Raw genomic sequence first — 22,175 nt, forward strand, 5'->3', positions numbered from 1 at the left:
CAAGCAGCAATTAGCATCAAAATATATCAAGACCAACTTCCAACAAAACTGATGTACACCAAAGGGATAGAAGTACAGAATTTTGGAATCTTGGCAAGATTCTTTATGTGTGTATGACTATGTGCTACTTGGGGGTTGGATTGGAGGAAACATGAGGAAGAATTTTGCAGGGAACATAACCCTTTATATGGAAAGGGAAAAGGCGCTGTGACTATTGACGGTTTTGCTGTTTTCTTACATTTGTGTGTTAGCAAAATGGTCAGAATTTATTGTAATGTGCTATCATTATACAGCCCTTCTTTTGGGGGATGGATTTTGAGACAGGGTCTCTCTGGGTAGCCTTGGCTGTCCTGGACTCACTTTGTAGACCAGGCTGGCCTCGAACTCACAGCGATCCACCGGCCTCTGCCTCCCCAGTGCTGGGCTTAAAGGCGTGCGCCACCACCATCCAGCTATATAGCCCTTATATGGTGCTTCTAACTTTAGATTTTTGCCTTGTTAGGTATTTACATTGTGAATCTTCTCGCTTTGTTTATCTAGTATATTTTTATCCCCTCCTTTACTAATTTTCAACTTTCATTTTGATTTTGTTTTTAGAAAAAGGATTGTGGGGCTAGAGAGATGGCTCAGTGGTTAAGAGTACTGGCTGCTCTTCCAGAAGTCCTGAGTTCAATTCCCTGCACCCACATGGCAGCTCACAACTGTTTGTAAGCTGTTTCAGAGGATCCAACACACCCTCTCACAGACAGACAGACATGCAGGCAAAACACCAATGCAAATAAAATAAACAAAAAAAAGAAAAAAGAAAAAGAAAGAAAGGAAGGAAGGAAGGAAAGAAGGAAGAAGAGAAAAAGGGTTGTGCTACGCAGTCCTGGCTACCTGGAAAATTATGTAGACCAGCCTCACTTCCAACTCACAGTGATCCTCCTGCCTCTGCCTCCCAACTGCTGCTGTTACAAGCCTGCAGCACCACGCAGATACCTACACAGATAGCTATTTCCCCTTCTGTCTTAAAATTAATTAACATGCCTGTCCCACATGGTTGTTTGTTAGTTAAATTGCTCTGTTTTGTTTGTTTGTGGTTTTGTTTTTTTATTCATCTGAGGTCTCAGCTCTGCTTTTCAGTTCTACCAACCTGCCTCTTCTTTGCCACTCAAAATAAAAACGCATAGGATTTGTCCGTTATATAAAGATTAAAAATAAAACAGAAAGGCCGGGCGGGGTGGCGCACGGTTTTAATCCCAGCACTCGGGAGGCAAAGGCAGGTGGATCGCTGTGAGTTCGAGGCCAGCCTGGTCTACAGAGTGAGTCCAGGACAGCCAAGGCTACACAGAGAGACCCTGTCTCGAAAAACCAAAAATAAATAAATAAATAAATAAATAAATAAATAAAATAAAACAGACAAACCACTGCCCACACTCCCTGTTCCCTCCCACTCCTCCACCACAGACGCCCCCCCCACTCCCTCCCACAGGACAGGGGAGACCTGTGGGACAGGGGAGACCTGTGGGAAACTCACAGGGCGCCTCTTCCACTTAGCACTTTTAGTTCCAAGCTATTGCTAATGTTTCCCTTGAAATGTCCTCTTCTATGTCTAGTACTTATGCATTGCACCGTATCATCCATCTGCAGCTAACAAGGTCCTTCCCCACCACATCCCCTCCCACATCTCTTCCCCCTCCATCCCGAAGAAGCCGGCCAGATAACTGTTGTCCGGTGAGCCCCTACCTTAACGGTTTCCCCCTCTGACAGAAAACATGGTAACGTATCCTTCCTTTTGCTTGTTTGTGCGTCATTTGGTTTTTAGAGATTGCGTCTCACGTAACCCAAACTGGCTTCAAATTCGCTATGTAGCCAAGGGTGACCTTCAACCCTTCATCCGCCTGTTTCAGTCTCCCAAATGCTGGGAACACCGGCCTGCACCACCATGCCTGCTTTGCGGCTTGTCCTTTACAAGCCTTCATAGCCTCAGACATGGTCCTTTCGCCCTGGCAGAGATGGGGTCTTGCTAGAGCGTTCCCACGATGCAGTAGTCTCCGTACAGTTAGCCAGTCTTCTCTGCTGTGTTAAAAAAATAAAAATAAAAATAAATAAAGCAAATATCACTTACAAAAGCGAAACAACAAGAAACAAAAACAAAAAATGAAAACCAACATCCTGTGAGCCTTCTTCCCTGTGAGAAGTTCATATTTTCTTTCTGGAAGAAGACTGAAGGATTTTGTTTTTATCTTTATGGCTTCAGGAGTTGCCAACCTGTAAATCATTTTTCCTGCCCAAAACAGACCATCCGATCAGTATTCAGCCATCTCCTTAGCATGAGGAAGAGTTCATTGCCTCTTTGTTTCTTCTTTTTCTGAGCTTGTTTGCTGATTTTATCTTTAGGGTCTGGGAAAAACAAAACAAAACATCTAGTACTCTATAAGAAAATAAGCATGGGGGGGGGAGAGGGATTAAAAAAAAAGAAACTAAGCATTGATGACATTATTCCTAAACTTTTATTTATTTATTTATTTATTTATTTTTATGTGCATTGGTGTTTAGCCTGCATATATGTCTGTGTGAGGGTGTCAGATCTTGAAGTTACAGACAGTTGTGAGCTGCCATGTGGGTGCTGGAAATTGAACCTGGATCCTTTGGAAGAGCAGAGCCATCTCTTCAGCCCCCTATTCCTAAAACTTTTTTTTTTTTTTTTTGGTTTTTTGAGACAGGGTCTCTCTGTGTAGCCTTTGCAGTCCTGGACTCATTTTGTAGACCAGGCTGGCCTCGAACTCACAACAACTCACCTGCCTCTGCCTCCCAAGTGCTGGGATTAAAGGCGTGCGCCAAAACGCCCAGCTTGGATTCTTGATCTTTAGATTTTGTTTGTATAGTTCCATCTGATGTATAGCTGGCAAAGCCTCTTTTGTTTTTTAAACATTCTGCAGGCTGCCTTTTTGTTTGATTGGCAATTTCTTTTACTGTACAGAAGCCTTTTAGTTTCATGAGCTCCCACTGGTCAGCTTTGCATCTTATTTCCTATGGTGCTAGAACCCTACTAAGAAAGTACTCACTGTGCCTGTAACTTGATGTACAAACTGTGTTTTCCTTCTCAAGCTCTCTTGATATCAAGGTTTACATGGAGGTCGGTGATCCATCAGATGTCCGTCAGCTGGTGAGTGAATAAGGAAAATGGACGGTAGCATCAAATCTTTTGTTTTGTGTGTTTAATCTGGAATACATGTGGAATCCAGAAAACTAGAAATGGGTCCTTGGGACAGGGGCGTGTATCCAGGATTGGGGGAGAACGGAACATAGGCAGGCGAAGTGGAAGTGAAGAGGGAGAATTCTGGGAACAGAGAGATTCAGTCAGGAAGTGGGGTGAGGAAACGAGATGGTTAACCAAAATGAATAAAGAAGACTGTATGAAAACCTGCTATGATTTGGCAACCTAAGGAAAAAAAAATATATAACAGGGAAGCAGACCACATGTTCTGTGGAAGAACAGGGCAAGAAGCAGGAAGTGGGGGCAGGGAGACTGGAGAGAGGGGGAATGGGGTGGGCTAATGAAAACTGAGGAGTATGAAAGGAGGAAAAAAAAGTGGTATGAAGACCCGCTAACCTGTAATCTAATTTAAAAACACAATTTAAGAAAAGGGAGTTAAGCAGAGGTATCTTGTGTGCTGTCCCAGAAGGCAGGGCTTATTAAGTTAAAATCCCCGTGCTAACCAGGGGACTTCTCTACAAGCGGTTGGTCAGGGAGACCCAGAGGGCCCCAAAACAACACAGGCTGGTGTCCTTGCTCTTAGTTGCCCACCACAACTAAGCAGGAAGGCCTTATTGATTATATATATATATAACATACTTCAGTTGCAAGACATAGAGAGATCAATTTCAAACTGACCCGGAAACTCTGCCTGCTGACCAACCTGTTTTGCAGGCTACTGGGGTAAGAAAGACATCAATGGTCTTGCCCAAGCACCACTGGACCCTGCGTGCTACAATATCAACCTGCAAGGCAAGATGTGCCCACTGGTGCCATAGTGGCTTGACCATTATGGGGCGGTCATCAACTGCTTTCTGCCTGGATTTGGTACCATAAACCTGATCAAAAACAAACAAAAAAAACCATTGAATACATGTACATTTCCAAAGAATAACATATGTGTATATACAGCCTTTATCTAGTGGAAGGGGTATTTGTCTCTTGCTGGAATTCAAACTGACTAGAGGTTTAGACAATGACTTCACCTCTCCGCCATCAGCCAAGGTGAAGGAGACAAGGCTGACAAGAAGGCTCGGGCAATGAGGGTACTTGCCACCAACTCTGGCAATCTGAGTTTTATTCCAGCTACCTACACAGTGAGAGAACCAACTCCCGAAACCACTGTGCAGTGGACCACTCCAATAAATGCACATTGTAAAAAAATTAAAAGGGGCACACACATGTAGTAGGCACAAGTAAGGATCGAGGCTTTTCAGTAAAGGCAGGTTTTCAGTATTGATTCTTAATTTCATAACTTCAGAACTGGGGGGGGGGGGCGAGAATTGGGGACAGATGCTCCCTCTCATGGCTTTCAGACAGTGTCTAAAGTCCAGGGCATTTCACATCTCACTTAGGGCATGTGGTTGAAACTGAGCCTTTTGTTTTCGCTTGTTTCTTTTCTTTTTTTCTTTTTTTTTTTTTTTCTTTTTTTTGGTTTCTTTTTTGGGGGGGGTGCTTTTTTGGTTTTTCAAGACAGGGTTTCTCTGCATAGCCTTGGCTGTCCTGGACTCACTCTGTAGACCAGGCTGGCCTCAAATTCACAGTGATCCACCTGACTCTGCCTCCCAAGTGCTGGGATGAAAGGCGTGTGCCACCACTGCACACACGCCAGGTTTTTAAAACTCTTACAGGTCTCAAAAGCATCTTTCCTCCAGGACCCCTGTTCATCTCTGAACCACCATGATGGCAGCATGCTCACCTGGTCTCAAAGTAAATCATGTCCTTATAGCATTGATCTCTCCATACCTTGTAAAATGCTAAACCAGAACCGGATTCCTTCTCCTGTCTGGCTTATACACGCAACATTTGGTGCTTGCCCTGCTCTGGCCTCCTACTTTTGGAGCCAAGTACCACTCTGAGCCCTTCTGTCCCTCACCAATCTGAAATCTCCCAGGACCCTATTCTCTTACTTTCTCCTCATTACCTTGGACCCCAGCTTTGGATCGACATGGTTCCTACCTCCAGTGAGCAGGCTCCTGTGAGTGTTTTAAACATCGTGACTATGGATGCTTAGCCTTCCTTCAGCCTTGGATTCTTCATCTGTGAAACTGTATAGGATGTCCCTTCGAGGCTGGGCACATCGAGGCTGGGTATCATGTGCTCAGTATGTGCAAGGCCCTAGGTCCCACCCCCCAGTACCACATTAAAAGATTTTAAAAGGCCCGCCCACTCCTCAAGCCTATTAAGGGACTCAAATGACATAGTAAGACTTTGGAAAACGACAGTGCCCTTATCCGTCTCAGGCTTTGTCTGTTTCGTTTTTTGTTGTTGCTGCTGTTGCATTGTTTGTTTGTTTGTTTGTTTTTTGTATGTATGTATGTATATGCCGGAGGGTAGGCCTGTGCACCACTTGTGTGCATGAGCCCACAGAGGTCAAAAGAGGGTGTCAGGTCCCCTGGAGCTGAAGTTCTAGCTTCTCATGAGCGTGGACCTCTGTGTGTCTTTCCAGCCTGGGAGAGGCTTTGTTTCATCCCTTCAAAAACAATAGCTCGGGTTTCAGAGGTGGAGCTCTGCAGTATTAGCTCAGGCCCCTGGATTTAGCAGTTTCAGATTCATAAGTAATCCTCCCAGTGCCACAGAACCCGTGCCCCGAGCTTCATATTCTAATTGCTTCTGAGCACAACTTTCCTTAGTCACCCAGACGCCACGTCTGCACATGAAAAGGGAAGGCTCATCTCTAAGTCTGACCTGGTCATAATTCAGTCACTGATGGAACCGGCAAGCCTGTGTGCCGCACCATTCGATGTGGGGGCACCCCCTGATGGAACCGGCAAGCCTGTGTGCCGCACCAATCGATGTGGGGGTACCCCCTGATGGAACCGGCAAGGCTGTGTGCCGCACCAATCGATGTGGGGGCACCCCCAGATTCCTCTTCAGGAAAAATCATGCTTTTCCTGCGTTCAGTGTCGAGGTTAAGACCTGCCTCAGCTGCAGAAAACCACCTAGCCCAAGGTCTCCCATCTGCACGGACAGCCTGCATCTGCCCTGTAACCAAGTAGAAACAGGGTTGAGAACGGCCTGACCCAGGAAACTTTCTTTTATATACAGGGTCTTACACCCTGCCTGGCCTGATGACAAGTCTGATGACAGTCACCCATGCCTCAGCCTCCTGAGAGTTGGGATCATAGGTGGGAGCTACCATGCCTGGCTTAGTACGAGGCATTTTAGCAGGGAGTCCTACAGTTTGCAGGCCTGGTAGACAGGCCAGGTTTTGGAGGGCTGAATTGAGTTAGACTAATGTGCTTACATGCTAGGTTCCTCCCTGTCCCCTCCCCCCCCCCACTTTCCTTCACAGATGCTAATCTTTAAGAAACAACTTGCACCTCAAACGCCATCTCAGCTTTCAGCAGATCGCATTAGAGAACTCAGCCCATGACAGTTTGCTCCAATGAGCTATATCAGGGTTCAGAGGAGAGGTTATGCCTGTTCCAGACTAGGAAAGGAGAAAATATACGATGATGGCGAGATTGAAATGGCCGCTGCTACAACCATGGGCAGCTCTGCGCCCAACAATAAACACGTCTAAAATACTGGATCGTATGGTAGGTGGCAATCTGTGGGTCCATGCTCAACTCAGACCCAAATCTCCCAAGGGAAGCAAGAGCCCCCAGTTCTTACTCCTAACTCCAGAGATATCCTGATGTAATGCTGTCAAAAGCTGTCACCTTGAAGTTCCAAGGCTGATTTCTAAGAAAAAAAAAAAAAAGGCATGTTCTATATTGTGAAAAAGTCCACTAGAAAACACTGTGATAGTTCATGCCCTGAATGCCAACACTTGGGAGGCTGGTACAGGAGAGTTGTAAAGAGTTTTAGGCTAAAGCTGGACCACATAGTGAGTACCAGGCCAGCCAGAGCTATATAGCAGAATAAATAAACAAAAAAGGCCAGCTGTGGTGGTACCTGCCTGTAATGCCAGCATTGAGAACCTGGAGGCAGGAGGATCGGGGACACAAGCTCATTCCCATGTAGCAAGCCCTGGGGTACATGTGACCCCGTCTCAAACACACAACTTTAAGCTGGGATCAATATCAGCCAACAAATATCTAAGTGTCAATCACAGGTCTGTGTTTCAGCTATCTTTGCAGATGCAGATGAAGTGGTTACATTCCAGAATTTAACACTCCTGGTACCCTTGGGGAGGATGGGTAGAGAAGCCAAGGGTAACCATGATGAAGGGAGAGATCATCCATCCTTACCTTCTCTGGTGACTACAAGTGTTGGTAATAACAGCTTATCTGTTAGCATGCAAATCTGTCACCCACCAATCCTCCCCTCTGCTCCTTACACTCCTCCTCACAGCCTTCCATTGCATTTACAACAAGGAGCCCAGGCCTAAAGGTTCCACCCATACAGTCTGGCCTCTGACTCAGCCCCTGCCTCCTCCTTCCGGCCTCCCAGCTCTGAATACCATCTATGCTGCAGCCATGCCTCCCTTTATACTGTTCTCAAAACCAGTAACACTAACTACCATGGAACCCTGAATATGTTCTGCCCCAGACTCCACCCCGAGCCCCAGGCTTGTTTGGATGGCAATGTTCCAGGCTTAGGGAAAGCCTTGACCAACCCTTAGGTCTGGAGCAGGACCCTCAGTCATGTGATCTTACGGAGTCTTACCCCCTTCCCTCATAGCATTTATCTCATAGTCATGTGCAGAATGATACTCCCTTGGAGCCAAGTATCTTGGCACAAGCCTATAGTCCCAGAGGTCAAGACATTGAGACAGAAGCCGGGCGTGGTGGCGCATGGCTTTAATCCTAGTACTCAGGAGGCAGAGGCAGGCAGATTTCTGTGAGTTCAGGCCAGCCTGGTCTACAAAGGGAGTCCAGGACAGGCAAGGATAAACAGAGAAGCCCTGTCTCAAAAATAAATAATAAATAAATAAATAAATAATAGTTTAAGAACAATCTTGGTTGAATAATGAGACACATACCCCCATTGAGGGGGGAAGCCAAGGATGGTGGTACATGCCTATACACCTGGCATCCGGGGGGCAGAGAAAATCAGGAGTTCAAGGTCATCCTTAGCAACAGAGTGAGTGTGAAGCCAGACTGGGCTCCATGGGACCTTGTCTCCAAAGCTAATTAGTTACTTCTATTAATTAGTTAATAGAAGCAGCGAGAGTTAAACTGAGATTGAGCGAAGGCTGTACAGAATGATAGCTTTCAACATCCTAGTCACTGATGGGCCGGGGGCCGGGAGTCAGGGGGTCAGGGGTCAGGGGGTCAGGGGCTCAGAGGGTCAGGGGGTCAGAGGGTAAGGAGGTCAGAGGGTCGGGGGTCAGGGGGTCAGAGGGTCAGGGGGTCAGAGGGTTGGGGGTCAGGGGGTCGGGCAGCAGCGGATGGAGAGACAATGGAAGCAGAGAAGTCACAACATAACACTGATTCTTATCCTAGAGGATCAAAGCATCCAAGGCCTTGCAGTAAATAAAACTCCTCGCCTCAAAACCAGGGAACCCTGCTGTAGGATGAGCTGGAGGCTGTCCCTCAGTCTGAGTTTACTCTCCAGAGCCCTAACATTAGCGCGGTAGGACTCATTTTAGTGACCACTATTTAACCTCTGGGGGGGGGGGGAAGTATCTGCTTTTTAATAGAAAAATTGTTCCTTACAATAAAGACAGCACATTTTATTCTTGGCCTCTTGGCTTCTTTGGTCTCCAGTAGACTGAATTCGTGTACCTCCCTGTACCTCCATCGTATCTTGAATCTCCTATGTCAACAAAGGAAGCCAGACTGATAGCTACATTTTTTTTTTAAATTAATAAGTAGAAAGTTCCAGTCTGTGAAGATGAGCACCAGACAGGTCACACCGTGTAAGTGCATCTGCCTCACCAGAAACCTCAAGAGGTTTAGGACTCAGCAGATAAAGGGCCTCACAGAACCAATCTCAAAGTCAGAATAACTCAGGCAAAAACTCAAGTTTTTAAAGTTTTTGAAGCACTTACAAGTTCAGTCGTGGGCCAGCAGGACATCTCAGGGCAAAGACACTTGCCAGCAGGCCTGACAACCTGAATTCCATTCCTCAGACCCACAGGCTAGAAGGAAAGAGCCAAGCTGTCCTCTGACTTCCATATACATGATAGGACACAGGTACACATATACACACACACATACGAAATAAATACAATTAAAAACTATAAGAATTGTAAATGTTCAGGTCTCAGGAAGCATCCGCATATTCCTACTTAGCACAAATCTGAGCTGTGAGAGGCAAGTGATGGGATCTGCCTAACTTGAGCAAATCGTAATGCAACTAAAAGACCAGGGCACAGCTCAATGACAGAGAGCCCTGTGTCCACGAGTCTACACAGCCCACAGCCACAACACTAAACAGAAGTCCATAAGCCAAGGACTTTACAAGCACTTTCTCAGGAAATCTTTTTGTTTGTTTATAGTGTTTCGAGACAGGGTTTCTCTGTGTAGACTTGGCTTTCCTGGACTCAGTTTGTAGACCAGGCTGGCCTCAAACTAACAGCGATCCACCTGCCTCTGCTTCCTGAGTGCTGGGATTAAAGGCGTGCGCCACCACACCTGGCTAGCTAAGGCCTCTTTAGAGAGGTTTAGTTAGGATACCTAAAGTTACAGTTCAAAAGTAGTTTCGAAGTCCTTCCTTTCTTCCTTCCTTCCTTCCTTCCTTCCTTCCTTCCTTTTTTAGTTTTTTGAGACAGGTTTTTTTCTTGTAATCTTGACTGTCCTGGACTTGCTTTGTAGACCAGGCTGGCCTTGAACTCAGAGATATACCCGTCTCTCCCTTCCTGAATGCTGGGATTAAGCCCACATTCATGGTCACTGAACTGTGAGGCTTGCACAGGTCAGGGAGAGGGGGGACACATGGGGCCTGCAGAAAGGATGGCAGTATGGACCAGGCCGGTGAAGGAATAATGTGTTGGTGAGGCAATCTGGTGGTAAGAGGGTCAGAGACAGGAGACAGGGAAACATAAAGTGAACAGGGCAAGGCTTCTGCCTAGAGACACCATGAAGTGAGAGATGGTTGAGCGGAGCTCTCTGGCAGGTGGTGTTACCATATCTGCTCTTTTCATCAAGTGCCTGGAAAGACCAAGAACATTCCTCATGAGAAAGGGTCAGCCTTTCCTTTACTCTTTTTCCATCTCTCTCTTGCCTTCCATGTAACAGCCCAGGGGCCCCATCTCCTCGTCCTATTAGGTGGCCCTGCCACAAGCCTTTTGAGTCCCAAGCACCAAAAGTAGCAGCTTCCAGGCTTAAGGAATCTCATCTCCATTCTGGCTCTAGCTGTGGTCCTGACTTAAAAGAAGAAATACGCTTCACACTAATACACCAGCACCGTGCGTACCTGTTCTCCTTGGAAATGTCATTCAGCGCCGGGCGTGGTGGTGCACGCCTTTAATCCCAGCACCCAGGAGGCAGAGGCAGATAGATCTCTGTGAGTTCGAGGCCAGCCTGGTCCAGGACAGCTGGGATTACAAGAGAAACCCTGTTTTGGAAAAAAAAAAGAAAAAAAATGTCATTCACAAACCTTTCACTCACGCATTCACTCAGTCCAACAGATGTGTCACCTGACCTCTGGAACCTTATATTGTGTTGCTGATGGCGGCAACAGGCAATCTATAATAGCTGTAATGAATGTTAGGATACAGAAGAGCTTGGAGGTAACCATGGCATTCCCACTGATTGCACTGATTGCGTTGCTCACTCCTGTATCTTCAAAAACCATCGCAGAGGCTGACACTCAGTAAAGGATTCAGTAAAGGGCTGCTGGGTTAAATAGAGAGCCTACAGTGCTGAGCGCCAACTCTGCCTCTCTGCTTCCTCTCTGCAGCTCCGTCCTAGGATGCACTAGAAAAGAAAGGATTCACAGCAATTCTTCCCACAGGATGTAATATGCTCAAGATGGGAGGAACTAGACAAAGTATTGGTGTGGTTGGCGTCCCCTCCCAGGTATGACATTCAGGCCCTTGCTACTTTCTTTCTTTTTCTTTTTCTTTTTTTTTTCTTTTGGTTTTTCCATACAGGGTTTCTCTGTGTAGCCTTGGCTGTCCTGGACTCCCTCTTTAGACCAAGCTGGCCTCCAACTCATGTCGATCCACCTGCCTCAGCCTCCCGAGTGCTGGAATTAAAGGCATGTGCCACCACACCTGGCCCCCTTGCTGCTTTCTAAACTCCATCTTGTGTAGCTGTTCTTCTAAGAATACTCAAGTTGGTCAGAGTTTCTACTGAAGCCCAGGGCTCTAAACTGGTACTCAGGATTGTGGTTAAGATGGAGTTTCAGAGCCAAGCAGTGGTGGTGCACGCCTTTAATCCCAGCATTTGGAAGACAGAGGCAGGTGGATCAATGTGAGTTCAAGGCCAGCCTGGTCTACAAAAGGCGTCAAGGACAGTCAAGGCTACACAGAGAAACCCTGTCTCAAAAAAAAAAAGAAAGAAAGAAAGAAAGAAAGAAAGAAAGAAAAATACGGAGCTTCAGTTGTCTCGTGCTTTTCCAAAGGCTTTGTCATAGTTCACCCTGAAAATGAGTCTGATCCCACCCACATATTCTCTCTTTTGACCGTGAACTGGACTGCAATGCTCTAGCGGTAGTTACAAAGCTCCATTGTTCCCTTGTCCTCCTGCCCCACCCCTTTCGTTCTACAGTTTGTCCCCCGGGACTGGCTCAAACAGTTGTGGCTCCCATGCCAGAAGAGCTCCAAGAGCCCTTCTCCTGGACGGCTCCGGGAGGCCTGACGGCAGAGAGCCACCACCCCTTTGGGCTACCTGACTGTGGAGGCAGCAATGTTGGCCTCTACTTGAGTCTTCCCATATGGCCAGGGCCCCCTGAAAGTCCTGGATTTCTCGGGAAGTGCTGCCATCCTGAAAGAAGCTGGCAAAGAGTTAGGGTCTTCTCAAGACGCTCTGATAGCGGCTGTTGGGGAGTGGGCTTTGAGACAGGGGTCCCACTATTACTATGTCATCCAGCCTGGCCTCAAACTTACGAACCTGCCGCTTCAGCGGATGGAACCGTGTCGCCTGAGCTTAGAGGAAGGCTGATGTGGAAAGGTAACTGTAGCTTAAGTAAGTTTCCAGTCCTGACCAGGCTCACCAGCTCTTCAGCTGGAAGGAACTTCAGTATGTCTTCAGGAATCTGCTTAGAATATCCCAGGTAGGGACGAGAGAAGTGGATCTGTGGTTAAATGCACTGGCTCCTCTCCCAAAGCACCCTGGGTTCAATTCCTAGCACCTCCATGGAGGCTTACAGCTCTTTAATTCTGATGCCTTCCTTCTGGCCTCTGTGAGCACCGCGTACACACCTAGTACACATACACAGACAGCAGGCCCATACACATAAAATGAAGTCATAAATAAATAAAAGAGGAAACACGCCTGTAGTCCCTGCACTCACGAGGCTGAAGCAGGAGTGAGTTCGAGACCAGCCGGAGCTATGTAGTGAAATCCTGTGTGCTCAGAAGTAGGGCTCTTGCCCAGCAATTGCAAAACTCTGGCTTTGATCTCCAGCACAGGATGGGGGGGGGGCGGTGACGGAGTGAGGACACACGACAGGAAACCACACCACTCCCAGATGCCTGGCACTGGCTGCTGGCTTTGGAACCAGGTCTCCAAAATCGTTTTTCCTCATTAACCTTCTGCCTCCCAGGTTTGGGTCTCATAGGAAAAGTTCTTAACTTAGCCCCAGATGTCATCATCTTTGGGATGAGCCCTGCTTGCTAAGCAGACCTGGCTTTTCTGGCTTTGGTGGGTAGCTTTTTACACGCCGAAAGTCAACCAGTTCCCCGTCTTTCGCTGGCTGTCCCTGTGCTGGGAAAGATCTCTCAGGGTCTTCTGAGGCCACATGGCGGCCTTGAGGAGGGGTGATGAGCAGCCGAGGCCTGGGCCCAAGCAGCAGACCTCCCAAGAATAGTGCTTTTGGGCATGCTTAGGGGGTTTTCTCCAAAGACGACTGGAGGGAGAAGGGGGTGGAATCTAGAAACTTCTCAGGCTTTAAGAATTCCTGCCCTCCCCCTCAGTCTGACCCTGACTATGCCTGTCTGGGCCCTGGCAATGCCCACGGGCAGAATAGCAAGAAAAGGAGAGGAGGCCTGTTTGCTATTTGCTTGGGCGCCCCTCCTCCGCACTTGTCTCCTCTGGCTTCTCACCCCCTTGCTGCCCGCCTGCCTGTCCCTCTGAGCTTCTGGGGCGCCACCACTACTGTCCCCAACCCGCTTCGCCAGACGGGTCTAAAGGCAGCTTGACTCACGGCTCTGCCACCAGCCCACGGCTTGCGCGAGGCTATAAAACGGGCCACTGCGGAAGGAGGCCCAGTGCTGTGTCGCGTTGTCCAGCCTGAGCACGCAGACATGACCCGAGCCGCAGAGCGAGGCCAAGGGGCTACAGGCTGGGGGCTGCGTGGCGCCCTGGTGGCCGTAGCGCTACTGTCCGCGCTGAACGCGGCGGGCACCGTGTTCGTGCTGTGCCAGTGGCGCGGGCTGAGCGCGGCGCTGCGGGCGCTGGAAGCGCAATGCGGCCGGGAGCAGCGCGAAGACAGCGCCCTACGCGCCTTTCTGGCAGAACTGAGCCGTGCACCAGGCCGGGTCCTTGAAACACCCCAAGACCCCACAAGCGCAGCGCGCAACAAGCGCAGCCACAGCGGAGAGCCTGCACCACACATCCGCGCCGAGAGCCAGGACATGATGATGATGATGACCTACTCCATGGTGCCGGTAGGCAGGGGCTCGTCCTTGTGCCGCCCCCGTCAGGCAGCGGGAGGTGATGGGAGCTAGGATCCTCTGGCCAGGAGCAAGGTCCGGGAAAGAACCTTGCATGTAGATGTGGCTAAGGAGGTCATCCTGGCAAGCTGCGTAACTCTTTTTGAGATCAGTCTGTTCATCTGCTGGTTCTAGACAGGGCAAGCCTTCACTTCTGACACCTTCTGAGTCTATTGGTAACTGAGGGGCGTGAGCAGTATTGACCCTTTCCCAACTTTTGACACAAGTCTTCTGGGTGTGAACTGACCCACAGCAGCAGCTCCCTGTGGCAGAATCTCTGAAAATAAAGAGGTGACTTTTCTTCAACAAAGGATTCCTTTGCCTGGCACAAGCTAGTGGTCAGGCTTTCCATCTGGCCTGGCTTCATCTCTGTGAGACTGCGACCAACCTGCCCAGCTGGATGCTGGACGTTGGTCCTGGCTCTCTCTCAAGCTTTTCCAAACGGGAGGAACTGGTGTAGTGTAACTTCTATTGGCGTGCGAATATGCACTGACAAGGTTCTTAATGTGGTGCCTGTGGGTTGCATCACAAGCTCGGAAGAGTGGAAAGCCAGATTGCTGGTGTGTGAGCACTCTCACAACCGTGTGCTTCTACGGAAGGTTGCAGCATTAATCTTTTGTTTTTTTTAAATCATCCTTCTTTCTTTCCTTCCTTCCTTCCTTCCTTCCTTCCTTCGACAGTTCCATGTAATCCAAGATGGCCTTCAACTGGCTGTGTAGCCAAGGGCGACCTTGGACTCCAAATCTTCCAACTCCTTGGTGCCAGAATTGTAGGCATGTGCCACAACACCCCTGGGCCTCTTTACACCTCCTAAGCTGTCCCTCGCACATTCCCTTCCTGAGACTTAAGAAACACTACCCTAAAGGAAAGATTTTTAAAGAAAACAACCCTTTATTCCAGTTTTCAGGTGTTGTGCTTCTGTTGATTTAAATCCAGTGGTTCCTAACAGGGACATTTAGGTCACATTCCTGTTCCCCTTTCCGTGCCCCACTCCCTTTTCATTCACTACAGCAGCTATGGTCTTATTTCACTTCCTGATTAGAACATTTTCAATTGTCACCCCAAGCCCAGAACACGTTGGAAGAGAAGTCTACCTAAAACATGGCTATTATTAGGGAAACTTTACAGATATCATGTGTGAGCTTAAAGGCTTTTAAAACTACACATACAGCACACTTCAAATGCGTAGTCTGAGAAAGGTTGAGTTTTCCATTTCTGGCTTCAGGTTTTCACTCAAGTAAACCTTTAAAAAAAAATCAAGCCTAAGCAAAACTTAAAAAAAAAACCCTCTGTAAGATGAAGAGGAGCAGCTTGGGGAATTCTAGAGTACTCTCTCAGCTCTTCATGCTGCATTTTAAGGGTTTTTAAAAACCTTCAAAGAGAAATCCATCTGAGAACCAACACTTTATATCTCTAATCCTGCTTTTAAGGTAGATGATTTGGATCCAAATTGCAGCCCATCCAGTCACTAATATAAGAGAATGACCTCATTTCCATGTCGCTCTGAAAGCTAGATTTAACTCGAGGTGACCTGGCGGTGCAGCCACCTGCTGCAGTCACAGATGAGAGCAGAGACTGCAGCTAGAGGCACCCACTGATCTCACATCTGCAGTGCAGGCGTAGTGACCCACGAGAGGTGCAACAAGACCCGAAGGCAGCAATCACACTGATGGGTGTTGTCTTTGTGCAGATAACCCAGGAGACATGGGCGTCTAAGAGCACTGCAACTCCGCCGTGCACAGAAGACTTGTGGGAGTGCTGGGCGGTGCGGGATCTAATTCGGATGGTATAACACAGTGGGTCTCAACCTTCCTGATGCTGCGACCCTTTAGTACAGTTCTTCACTGTATGGTGACCCCCCAACCATAAATTATTTCGCTGCTACATTCATAACTGTAACTTTACTGCTGTTACGAATCATAATGTAAAAATCTGATATGAAGTCATGATCTGCAGGCTGAGAGCCGCTGCTGGTCTGAGGTGTGAAATTCTGAATGGCTACCGATACCAGTGCTGCAGGTCTGAGGGCCACCACGTTCTGAGCAAAGAGGTCCAAGAACACTGGAGCCATCAGAGAAACCTAAAAACGTATCGATGTTTGGATCAGGCTGAGGTGTGGCCTGGGATGGAGAGTTCCTAAGGATGGGCAGGCAGCTGGGTTAAATGCTTTCAGTCCCCATCTGGTCTTGCTTTAAGCAAAAGAACCAATTTCACTGCTGAAATGCTTTGTTGTTTTTGTTGTTGTTTTATTATAGCAATGCGCTTTTCATCCTTGTAGATTTTCTCTTCGCTCTTTGCTTTTCTTACAACAGAGAATTAACCCCACAAGAAACCAATTATTTAAAAAAAAAAAACATCACTGGGACCAGGCATGGTGGTGCATGCCTTTAATCCCTGCACTCGGGAGGCAGAGGCAGGCAGATCACTGTGAGTTCGAGGCCAGCCTGGTCTACAAAGGGAGTCCAGGACAGCCAAGGCTAACACAGAGAGACCCTGTCTCAAAACAAACAAATAAATAAACAAACAAAACAACAACAAAAGCCCTGGGCACCTCAAATAGACTTGCTAAGTCGTAAGAAATCTTAACAGTTAAGAGAATAATCTAGAATAAATGGTGGAGGTAGACATATCTACTATGATTGAAATACCCATGCATCCCTGGGGCCTTTTTCTATAGCATCAGATTGTGATGCTATAGAGTCTCTCGCTGAGACTCCATGTTAGAGTCTAAGAACAAAGAGCAAGCTCTATGCAGATTAATGCCAGAATTTTAAAAAACCTTCTAGAATGATCTGTTTATCCATGATGAGCTTTCTTGTGGCTTGTTTCTGTGCTTTTGGGTAAAACAAAAAGTACATCAGTCAGCATGGACATTCTGATTGGCACATTCTGTTTGTTTGTTTGTTTGTTTGTTTGGGTTTTTGGTTGGTTGGTGCTTGTGGTTTTTCGAGACAGGGTCTCTCTGTGTAGCCTTGCCTGTCCTGGACTCACTTTGTAGACCAGACTGGCCTCAAACTCACAGCAATCCTCCTGCCTCTGCCTCTCGAGTGCCGAGATGAAAGGCATGTACCATTGTTTTCTTTTTTTAATCAGTAGTTATCACTGAAGTACAGCTAATTTGACATAGAAAAGCATATTAAAAATTTTTGTAAAAGCAACTGCACATTTTGGAGGAAAAGTGTTGAGTGACGGTGGACAAAGCTTGGGGAGCAACTGGCCTGGCCAGAAAGGGGACAAGGGGTCTGGGAAGCCATGGCGGGGAGGGGAGCATTGGCCTATCTCCTCCCTTCCTGTGGGGCACACTGTTGTCTCTCTTTCCCACAACCCTTTGTAATCTTCTTCTTTCCCAGAAGAATCAATCTGACCCCCTCCCCTTCTCTCCAAATGCCCCTCCCTCTCCCCCTGCCTCCTTTTTCTTTATATCTCACCTTTACTGACACGCTTTCAGTTTGCTCCGCTATCTTCTCTGACCCCAAATGTAGGGCATCCAGAAGAACTTTCATAAAAATATCAAAGTAGCATAGGAAACCTGCAATGCTCAGAGGCTGGTAAGTGTATCTCTACAGTGATTGTTAGCGCTGGGCACACTTCTACACCTAAGATATCACTCAAACATCTGAGTACCTCTCTAACAAGAAAGTCACTTTTTTTCCTTTCTATTTTAAAATCAATCCAATGCTGGATGGTGTTGGTGGCGCACACCTTTAGTCCCAGCACTTGGGAGGCAGAAGCGGGTGGATCTCTGTGAGTTCGAAGCCAGCCTAGTCTATAAAGTGAGTCCAAGTCAGCCAAGGCTACACCGAGAAACCCTGTCTTAAAAAAAAAAAAGCCAGGCGTGGTGGCACACACCTTTAATCCCAGCACTTGGGAGGCAGAGGCAGACAGAGATGTGAGTTCAAGGCCAGCCTGGTCTACGAAGGGAGTGCAGGCCAGCCAAGGCTAATAGAGAGACCTTGTCTTGGAAGAAAAAGTAAATCCAAATAATTTTCTGAGAACAAATCTGATTAAACAGTGTTCACATACTACAAAGGACATTTGATAGTGCTTAAGACCTACAGCCGACTGATATTTCAGACAGGCTTAACCATGCCATAGGCTAGCCTTGAGTTCTCCCTCCATCTGCCCGAGCCTTCTAAGCAATGGGACTACCATATCTAGGTCTATGTTTAATTTTCTGTATATTTAAAATTTTTTATTTCATGTGCACTGGTGTTTTGCCTGCATGCATATTTGCCTGCATGTATATTTGTGTGAAGGTGTTGGATCTCCTGGAACTGGAGTTACAGACAGTTGTTTTATTTTTTTTTTAAGACTTATTTATTTACTATCATGTATACAGTGTTCTGCCTGCATGTACACCTGCAGACCAGAAGAGGGCATCAGATCACATTATAGATGGCTGTGAGCCACCATGTGGTTGCTGTGAGTTGAACTCAGGATCTTTCAAAGTGCAGGCAGGGCGCTCTTAACCACTGAGCCGTCTCTCCAGAATACCCACTCATTTGTCCCCCCCCCCCTTCTTTTGAGGCAGGGTTTCTCTGTGTAGCCCTGGCTGTCCTGGAACTTGCTCTGTAGACCAGGCTGGCCTCCAACTCCAGAAAATACTGTTGTAATAATAATTATAGGCCTAATAATAAACATTACTAGGTCATACTGGTATTTTAACCTCAACAAGCTGACCCTTCACTACAGCCGTCAGACCCTTCTTCATGGATACCTAAGCTTTGCCTAGGCACTAAGAAAGGTGCACTTCATTCTTCTATATCCATCAATTCCACATCTACAGAGGCAATCCAGCACACATTAAACATGATAAAATAAGCTGGGCGTGGTGGCACACGCCTTTAATCCCAGCACTCAGGAGGCAGAGGCAGGTGGATTGCTGTGAGTTTGAGGCCAGCGTGGTCTACAATGCGAGTCCAGGAGAGCCAAGGCTACACAGAGAAAACCTGTCTTGAAAAATAAAAAATAAAAAATAATTGATTCTCTCTCTCTCTCTCTCTCTCTCTCTCTCTCTCTCTCTCTCTCTCTCTCTCTCTGTGTGTGTGTGTGTGTGTGTGTGTGCGTGTGTGTGTGTGTGTCTTGGTCTGTCTGTCTCTGCCTTGGTTACCCTCAACCTCATTCTGTGTCTCTGTGTGTGTGCATGTACCATGCTGGGATTAAAGGCACGTTGCTATGTCCAGCTTTTATAAGGATTCAAACTCAGATTCTCACCTTTTGCTCAGCAATCACATCACCAACTGAGCCAGCCCTGTTTACTTTAGTTTTTGAGACATGTATCACGTAAAAAAAAAAAAAAAAAAAAAAAAAAAAAAAAAAAAAAAAAAACTGATCTCCAACTTAATAGCTGAGAGTGGCCTTGAATGTTGTGACCCTACCTGCTTCTGCCTCTCAGGTACGTGCCACCATAATTGTTTCTGTACTAAATATGTAGATTTTTTTTCTTGTCACTATTTGCCTTGACATGTTTTCAAATAGGGTATGCACACCTTACCTGAAAATACTGTGCCAGCCGAGCATGGTGGCGCATGCTGCCTTTAATCCCAGCACTCAGGAGGCAGAGGCAGGTGGATCTCTGTGAATTCAAGGCCAGCTTGGTCTACAAAGAGAGTCCAGAAAAAGAAAAAGAACATACTATGCCATCTTACACAAGAGACTGGAGCATCTGTGGGTTTGGTGGCAGGAGGCCTGCTGACAGCATCTGTGGGGCAGCTATATAAAATTGACGTGGTCATCTAAGCACATATGGAAGAATTAGTGGGTCAGGACTGCACATCTGGAGCCATGAGAATAAGAAAATGGTGTTGGCCAAATGAATGGCAGGAAGCCATGTGGATCTGTTCCCACAGAGCTATGAAAAGGAAACGAATAAAGCTCACTTCCGGGTTGATCTAGTGTCTTTCCAGGTAAAGCAGCAGGGCAGTAGGAGAAAAGCCTAATGAACCTTACGACCAGAGGACGCTACCTTCTGGAGCCCACCCATCATCTGCTCTCCGTCCTCACCCCCACCACCTCCCTGCCGGTCCCTAACGGGGACCCTGCCGGGCACTGTGATCATGCTGAGAATTAATGGATTTTTGTCTTGGAACTCAAAGCCACATAAGCCCTAAAAAGTGCTTCTTCACCCTGGGGAGACATCCTGTCCGCAGACCAGCCCACCTGGACCCACACTCCACGACAGGCTGAGGATGCCTGACTGTCCACGGCTGGATTCCCAGCCCCTCAGATCCTCCCAAAGCCATTGTTCCAGGACCCTGAGGCCCCAGGGACCTATCCATCTTTGGAGTAACACAGCAGCCTTTCTTCGCTGTTGGGTCCCCATCCAAACTGTAAGCCTGAATGATCTTGAAGACACACAAGTCAAATGGATTCTGGGCTGGGTAGCTGTGTGACCCTGGGCATCTTTAACTTCTCCAAGCCTCGGTGTTCTCATCTGGAATGCCTGTCTTATGCAGTTTCTAGAAATTCTGAAGCTAATATAAAGAGTATATTATCTAGTGTCCAAGTCAGGTCTTCTGTAAGTAGTCATTACTGCAATTTGCTGTTGTGTTGTTTTGTTTTTTGTTTTTTTAATACAAGGTTTCTCAGCTGGGTGGTAGTGGCATACGCCTTTAATCCCAGCACTCAGGAGGCAGAGGCAGGTGGATCATTGTGAGTTCGAGGCCAGCCTGGTATACAAAGGGTCCAGGACAGCCTCTGCCTCCTTGAGTGCTGAGATTAAAGGCAAGCACCACCACCGCCCGGCTCATTATTGGTATTTTTCAATCCCTGGGCTGGGCATGAAATCCAGTGGTAGAGCTCATGTCAAGCATGTGAAAAGCCCCTATATGCAACTCTATTCCCAGAAACTCAAACAAGAAAAAAAAAGAGGGGTCACTACCTTAGTCTACTGAGGCTCCTGTGACAATATACTGGAAACCGTGTTGTGGGTTCTTTTGGTTTGGTTTTGGGTTTGGGTTTTTTTTTCTTTTTTAATTTATTTAACTATTATGTATATATAATGTACACCTGCAGGCCAGAAGATCTCATTATAGGTGATTTTGACCCACCATGTGGGAATTGAACTCAGGACCTTTGGAAGAGCAGCCATTGCTCTTAACTTCTGAGCCATCTCTCCAGCCTGGTTTTTGGGTTTTTTTTTTTTTCAAGACATGGTTTCTCTGTATAGCCCTGCCTGTCCTGGAACTCACTCTGTAGACTAGGCTGGCCTTGAACTCACAGAGATCTGCCTGCCTCTGGGATTAAAGTGCTGGGATTAAAGCTATGCACCACTGCCTGGCTAAAACTGGGTTCTGGCTTGCTTGCTTGCTTGCTTGCTTGGTTTTTCTTTCTTTCTAATTTTTTTTTTTTTTAGGTTTTTCGAGACAGGGTTTCTCTGTATAGCCTTGGCTGTCCTGGACTTGCTTGTGTAGACCAGGCTGGTCTTGAACTCACAACAACTGCCTGCCTCTGCCTCCTGAGTGCTGGGATTAAAGGCGTGCACCACCACACCCACCTTGCATGCTTGGTTTTTCAAGACAGGGTTTCTCTGTGTAGCCTTGGTAGTCTTGGACTCACTTTGTAAACCAGAGAGCCACCTGTCTCTGCCTGAAACTGGGTTCTCTTAGACAACAGAATTTTACTTTTCACAACCCCAAGTAGTTGGGAAGTGTAGGTTCTCTGCGCAGCATACTCAGTGTCTAGTAGACCTACTGCGCAGCATACTCAGTGTCTAGTAGACCTACTGCGCAGCATACTCAGTGTCTAGTAGACCGAACTGCGATTCACAGCTGATGCCCTTTAAAGACAGAAGAAGTAAGACAGCTTTCTGATTCTTCATTTTGCTTTATTTTTTTAATTTAATTTATTATTATTATTATTATTATTATTATTATTATTATTATTATTATTATTTTGGTTTTTTGAGACAGGGTTTCTCTGTGTAGCCTTGGCTGTCCTAGACTTGCTTTGTTGACCAAGCCGGCCTCAAACTCACAGCGATCCGCCTGCTTCTGCCTCCCGAGTGCTGGGATTAAAGGCGTGCGCCACCACGCCCGGCTCTGAGTCTTCATTTTGTACCATTGCTGAATGTGGTGGCGCACACCTTTAATCCCAGCACTCGGGAGGCAGAAGCAGGTGGATCTCTATGAGTTGGTGACGAGCCTGGTCTACAGAGTAAGTTCCAGGACGTCCAGGGCTTACATGGTGAGATTCTGTCTCAAACAAAACCAAACAGCCATTATA

At 47.1% G+C, this 22,175-nt stretch overlaps 1 protein-coding gene and 1 long non-coding RNA gene across 2 annotated transcripts in view; one reads left to right on the forward strand and one right to left on the reverse strand.

The window, feature by feature from the left end:
• Positions 1-1,734: 1,734 nt before the first annotated feature.
• Positions 1,735-13,480, reverse strand: LOC311598849. The gene is made up of 3 exons (XR_014779684.1): positions 13,445-13,480; positions 2,254-2,385; positions 1,735-2,061 (listed from the first exon to the last, which is right to left on the reverse strand). It is a non-coding gene; the product is annotated as an uncharacterized lncRNA (long non-coding RNA).
• Positions 13,012-22,175, forward strand: part of GLDN (gliomedin) — a 43,340-nt gene continuing 34,176 nt past the window's right edge. The window contains exon 1 of the mRNA XM_084784313.1: positions 13,012-13,907. Within this exon, the coding sequence (XP_084640439.1) occupies positions 13,545-13,907 (363 nt within the window). The 5' untranslated portion in view covers positions 13,012-13,544. The remainder of the gene's footprint in view (positions 13,908-22,175) is intronic.

Source organism: Acomys minous (genome assembly GCF_964271855.1).
Source record: "Acomys minous genome assembly, chromosome: 5".
Taxonomy (NCBI): domain Eukaryota; kingdom Metazoa; phylum Chordata; class Mammalia; order Rodentia; family Muridae; genus Acomys; species Acomys minous.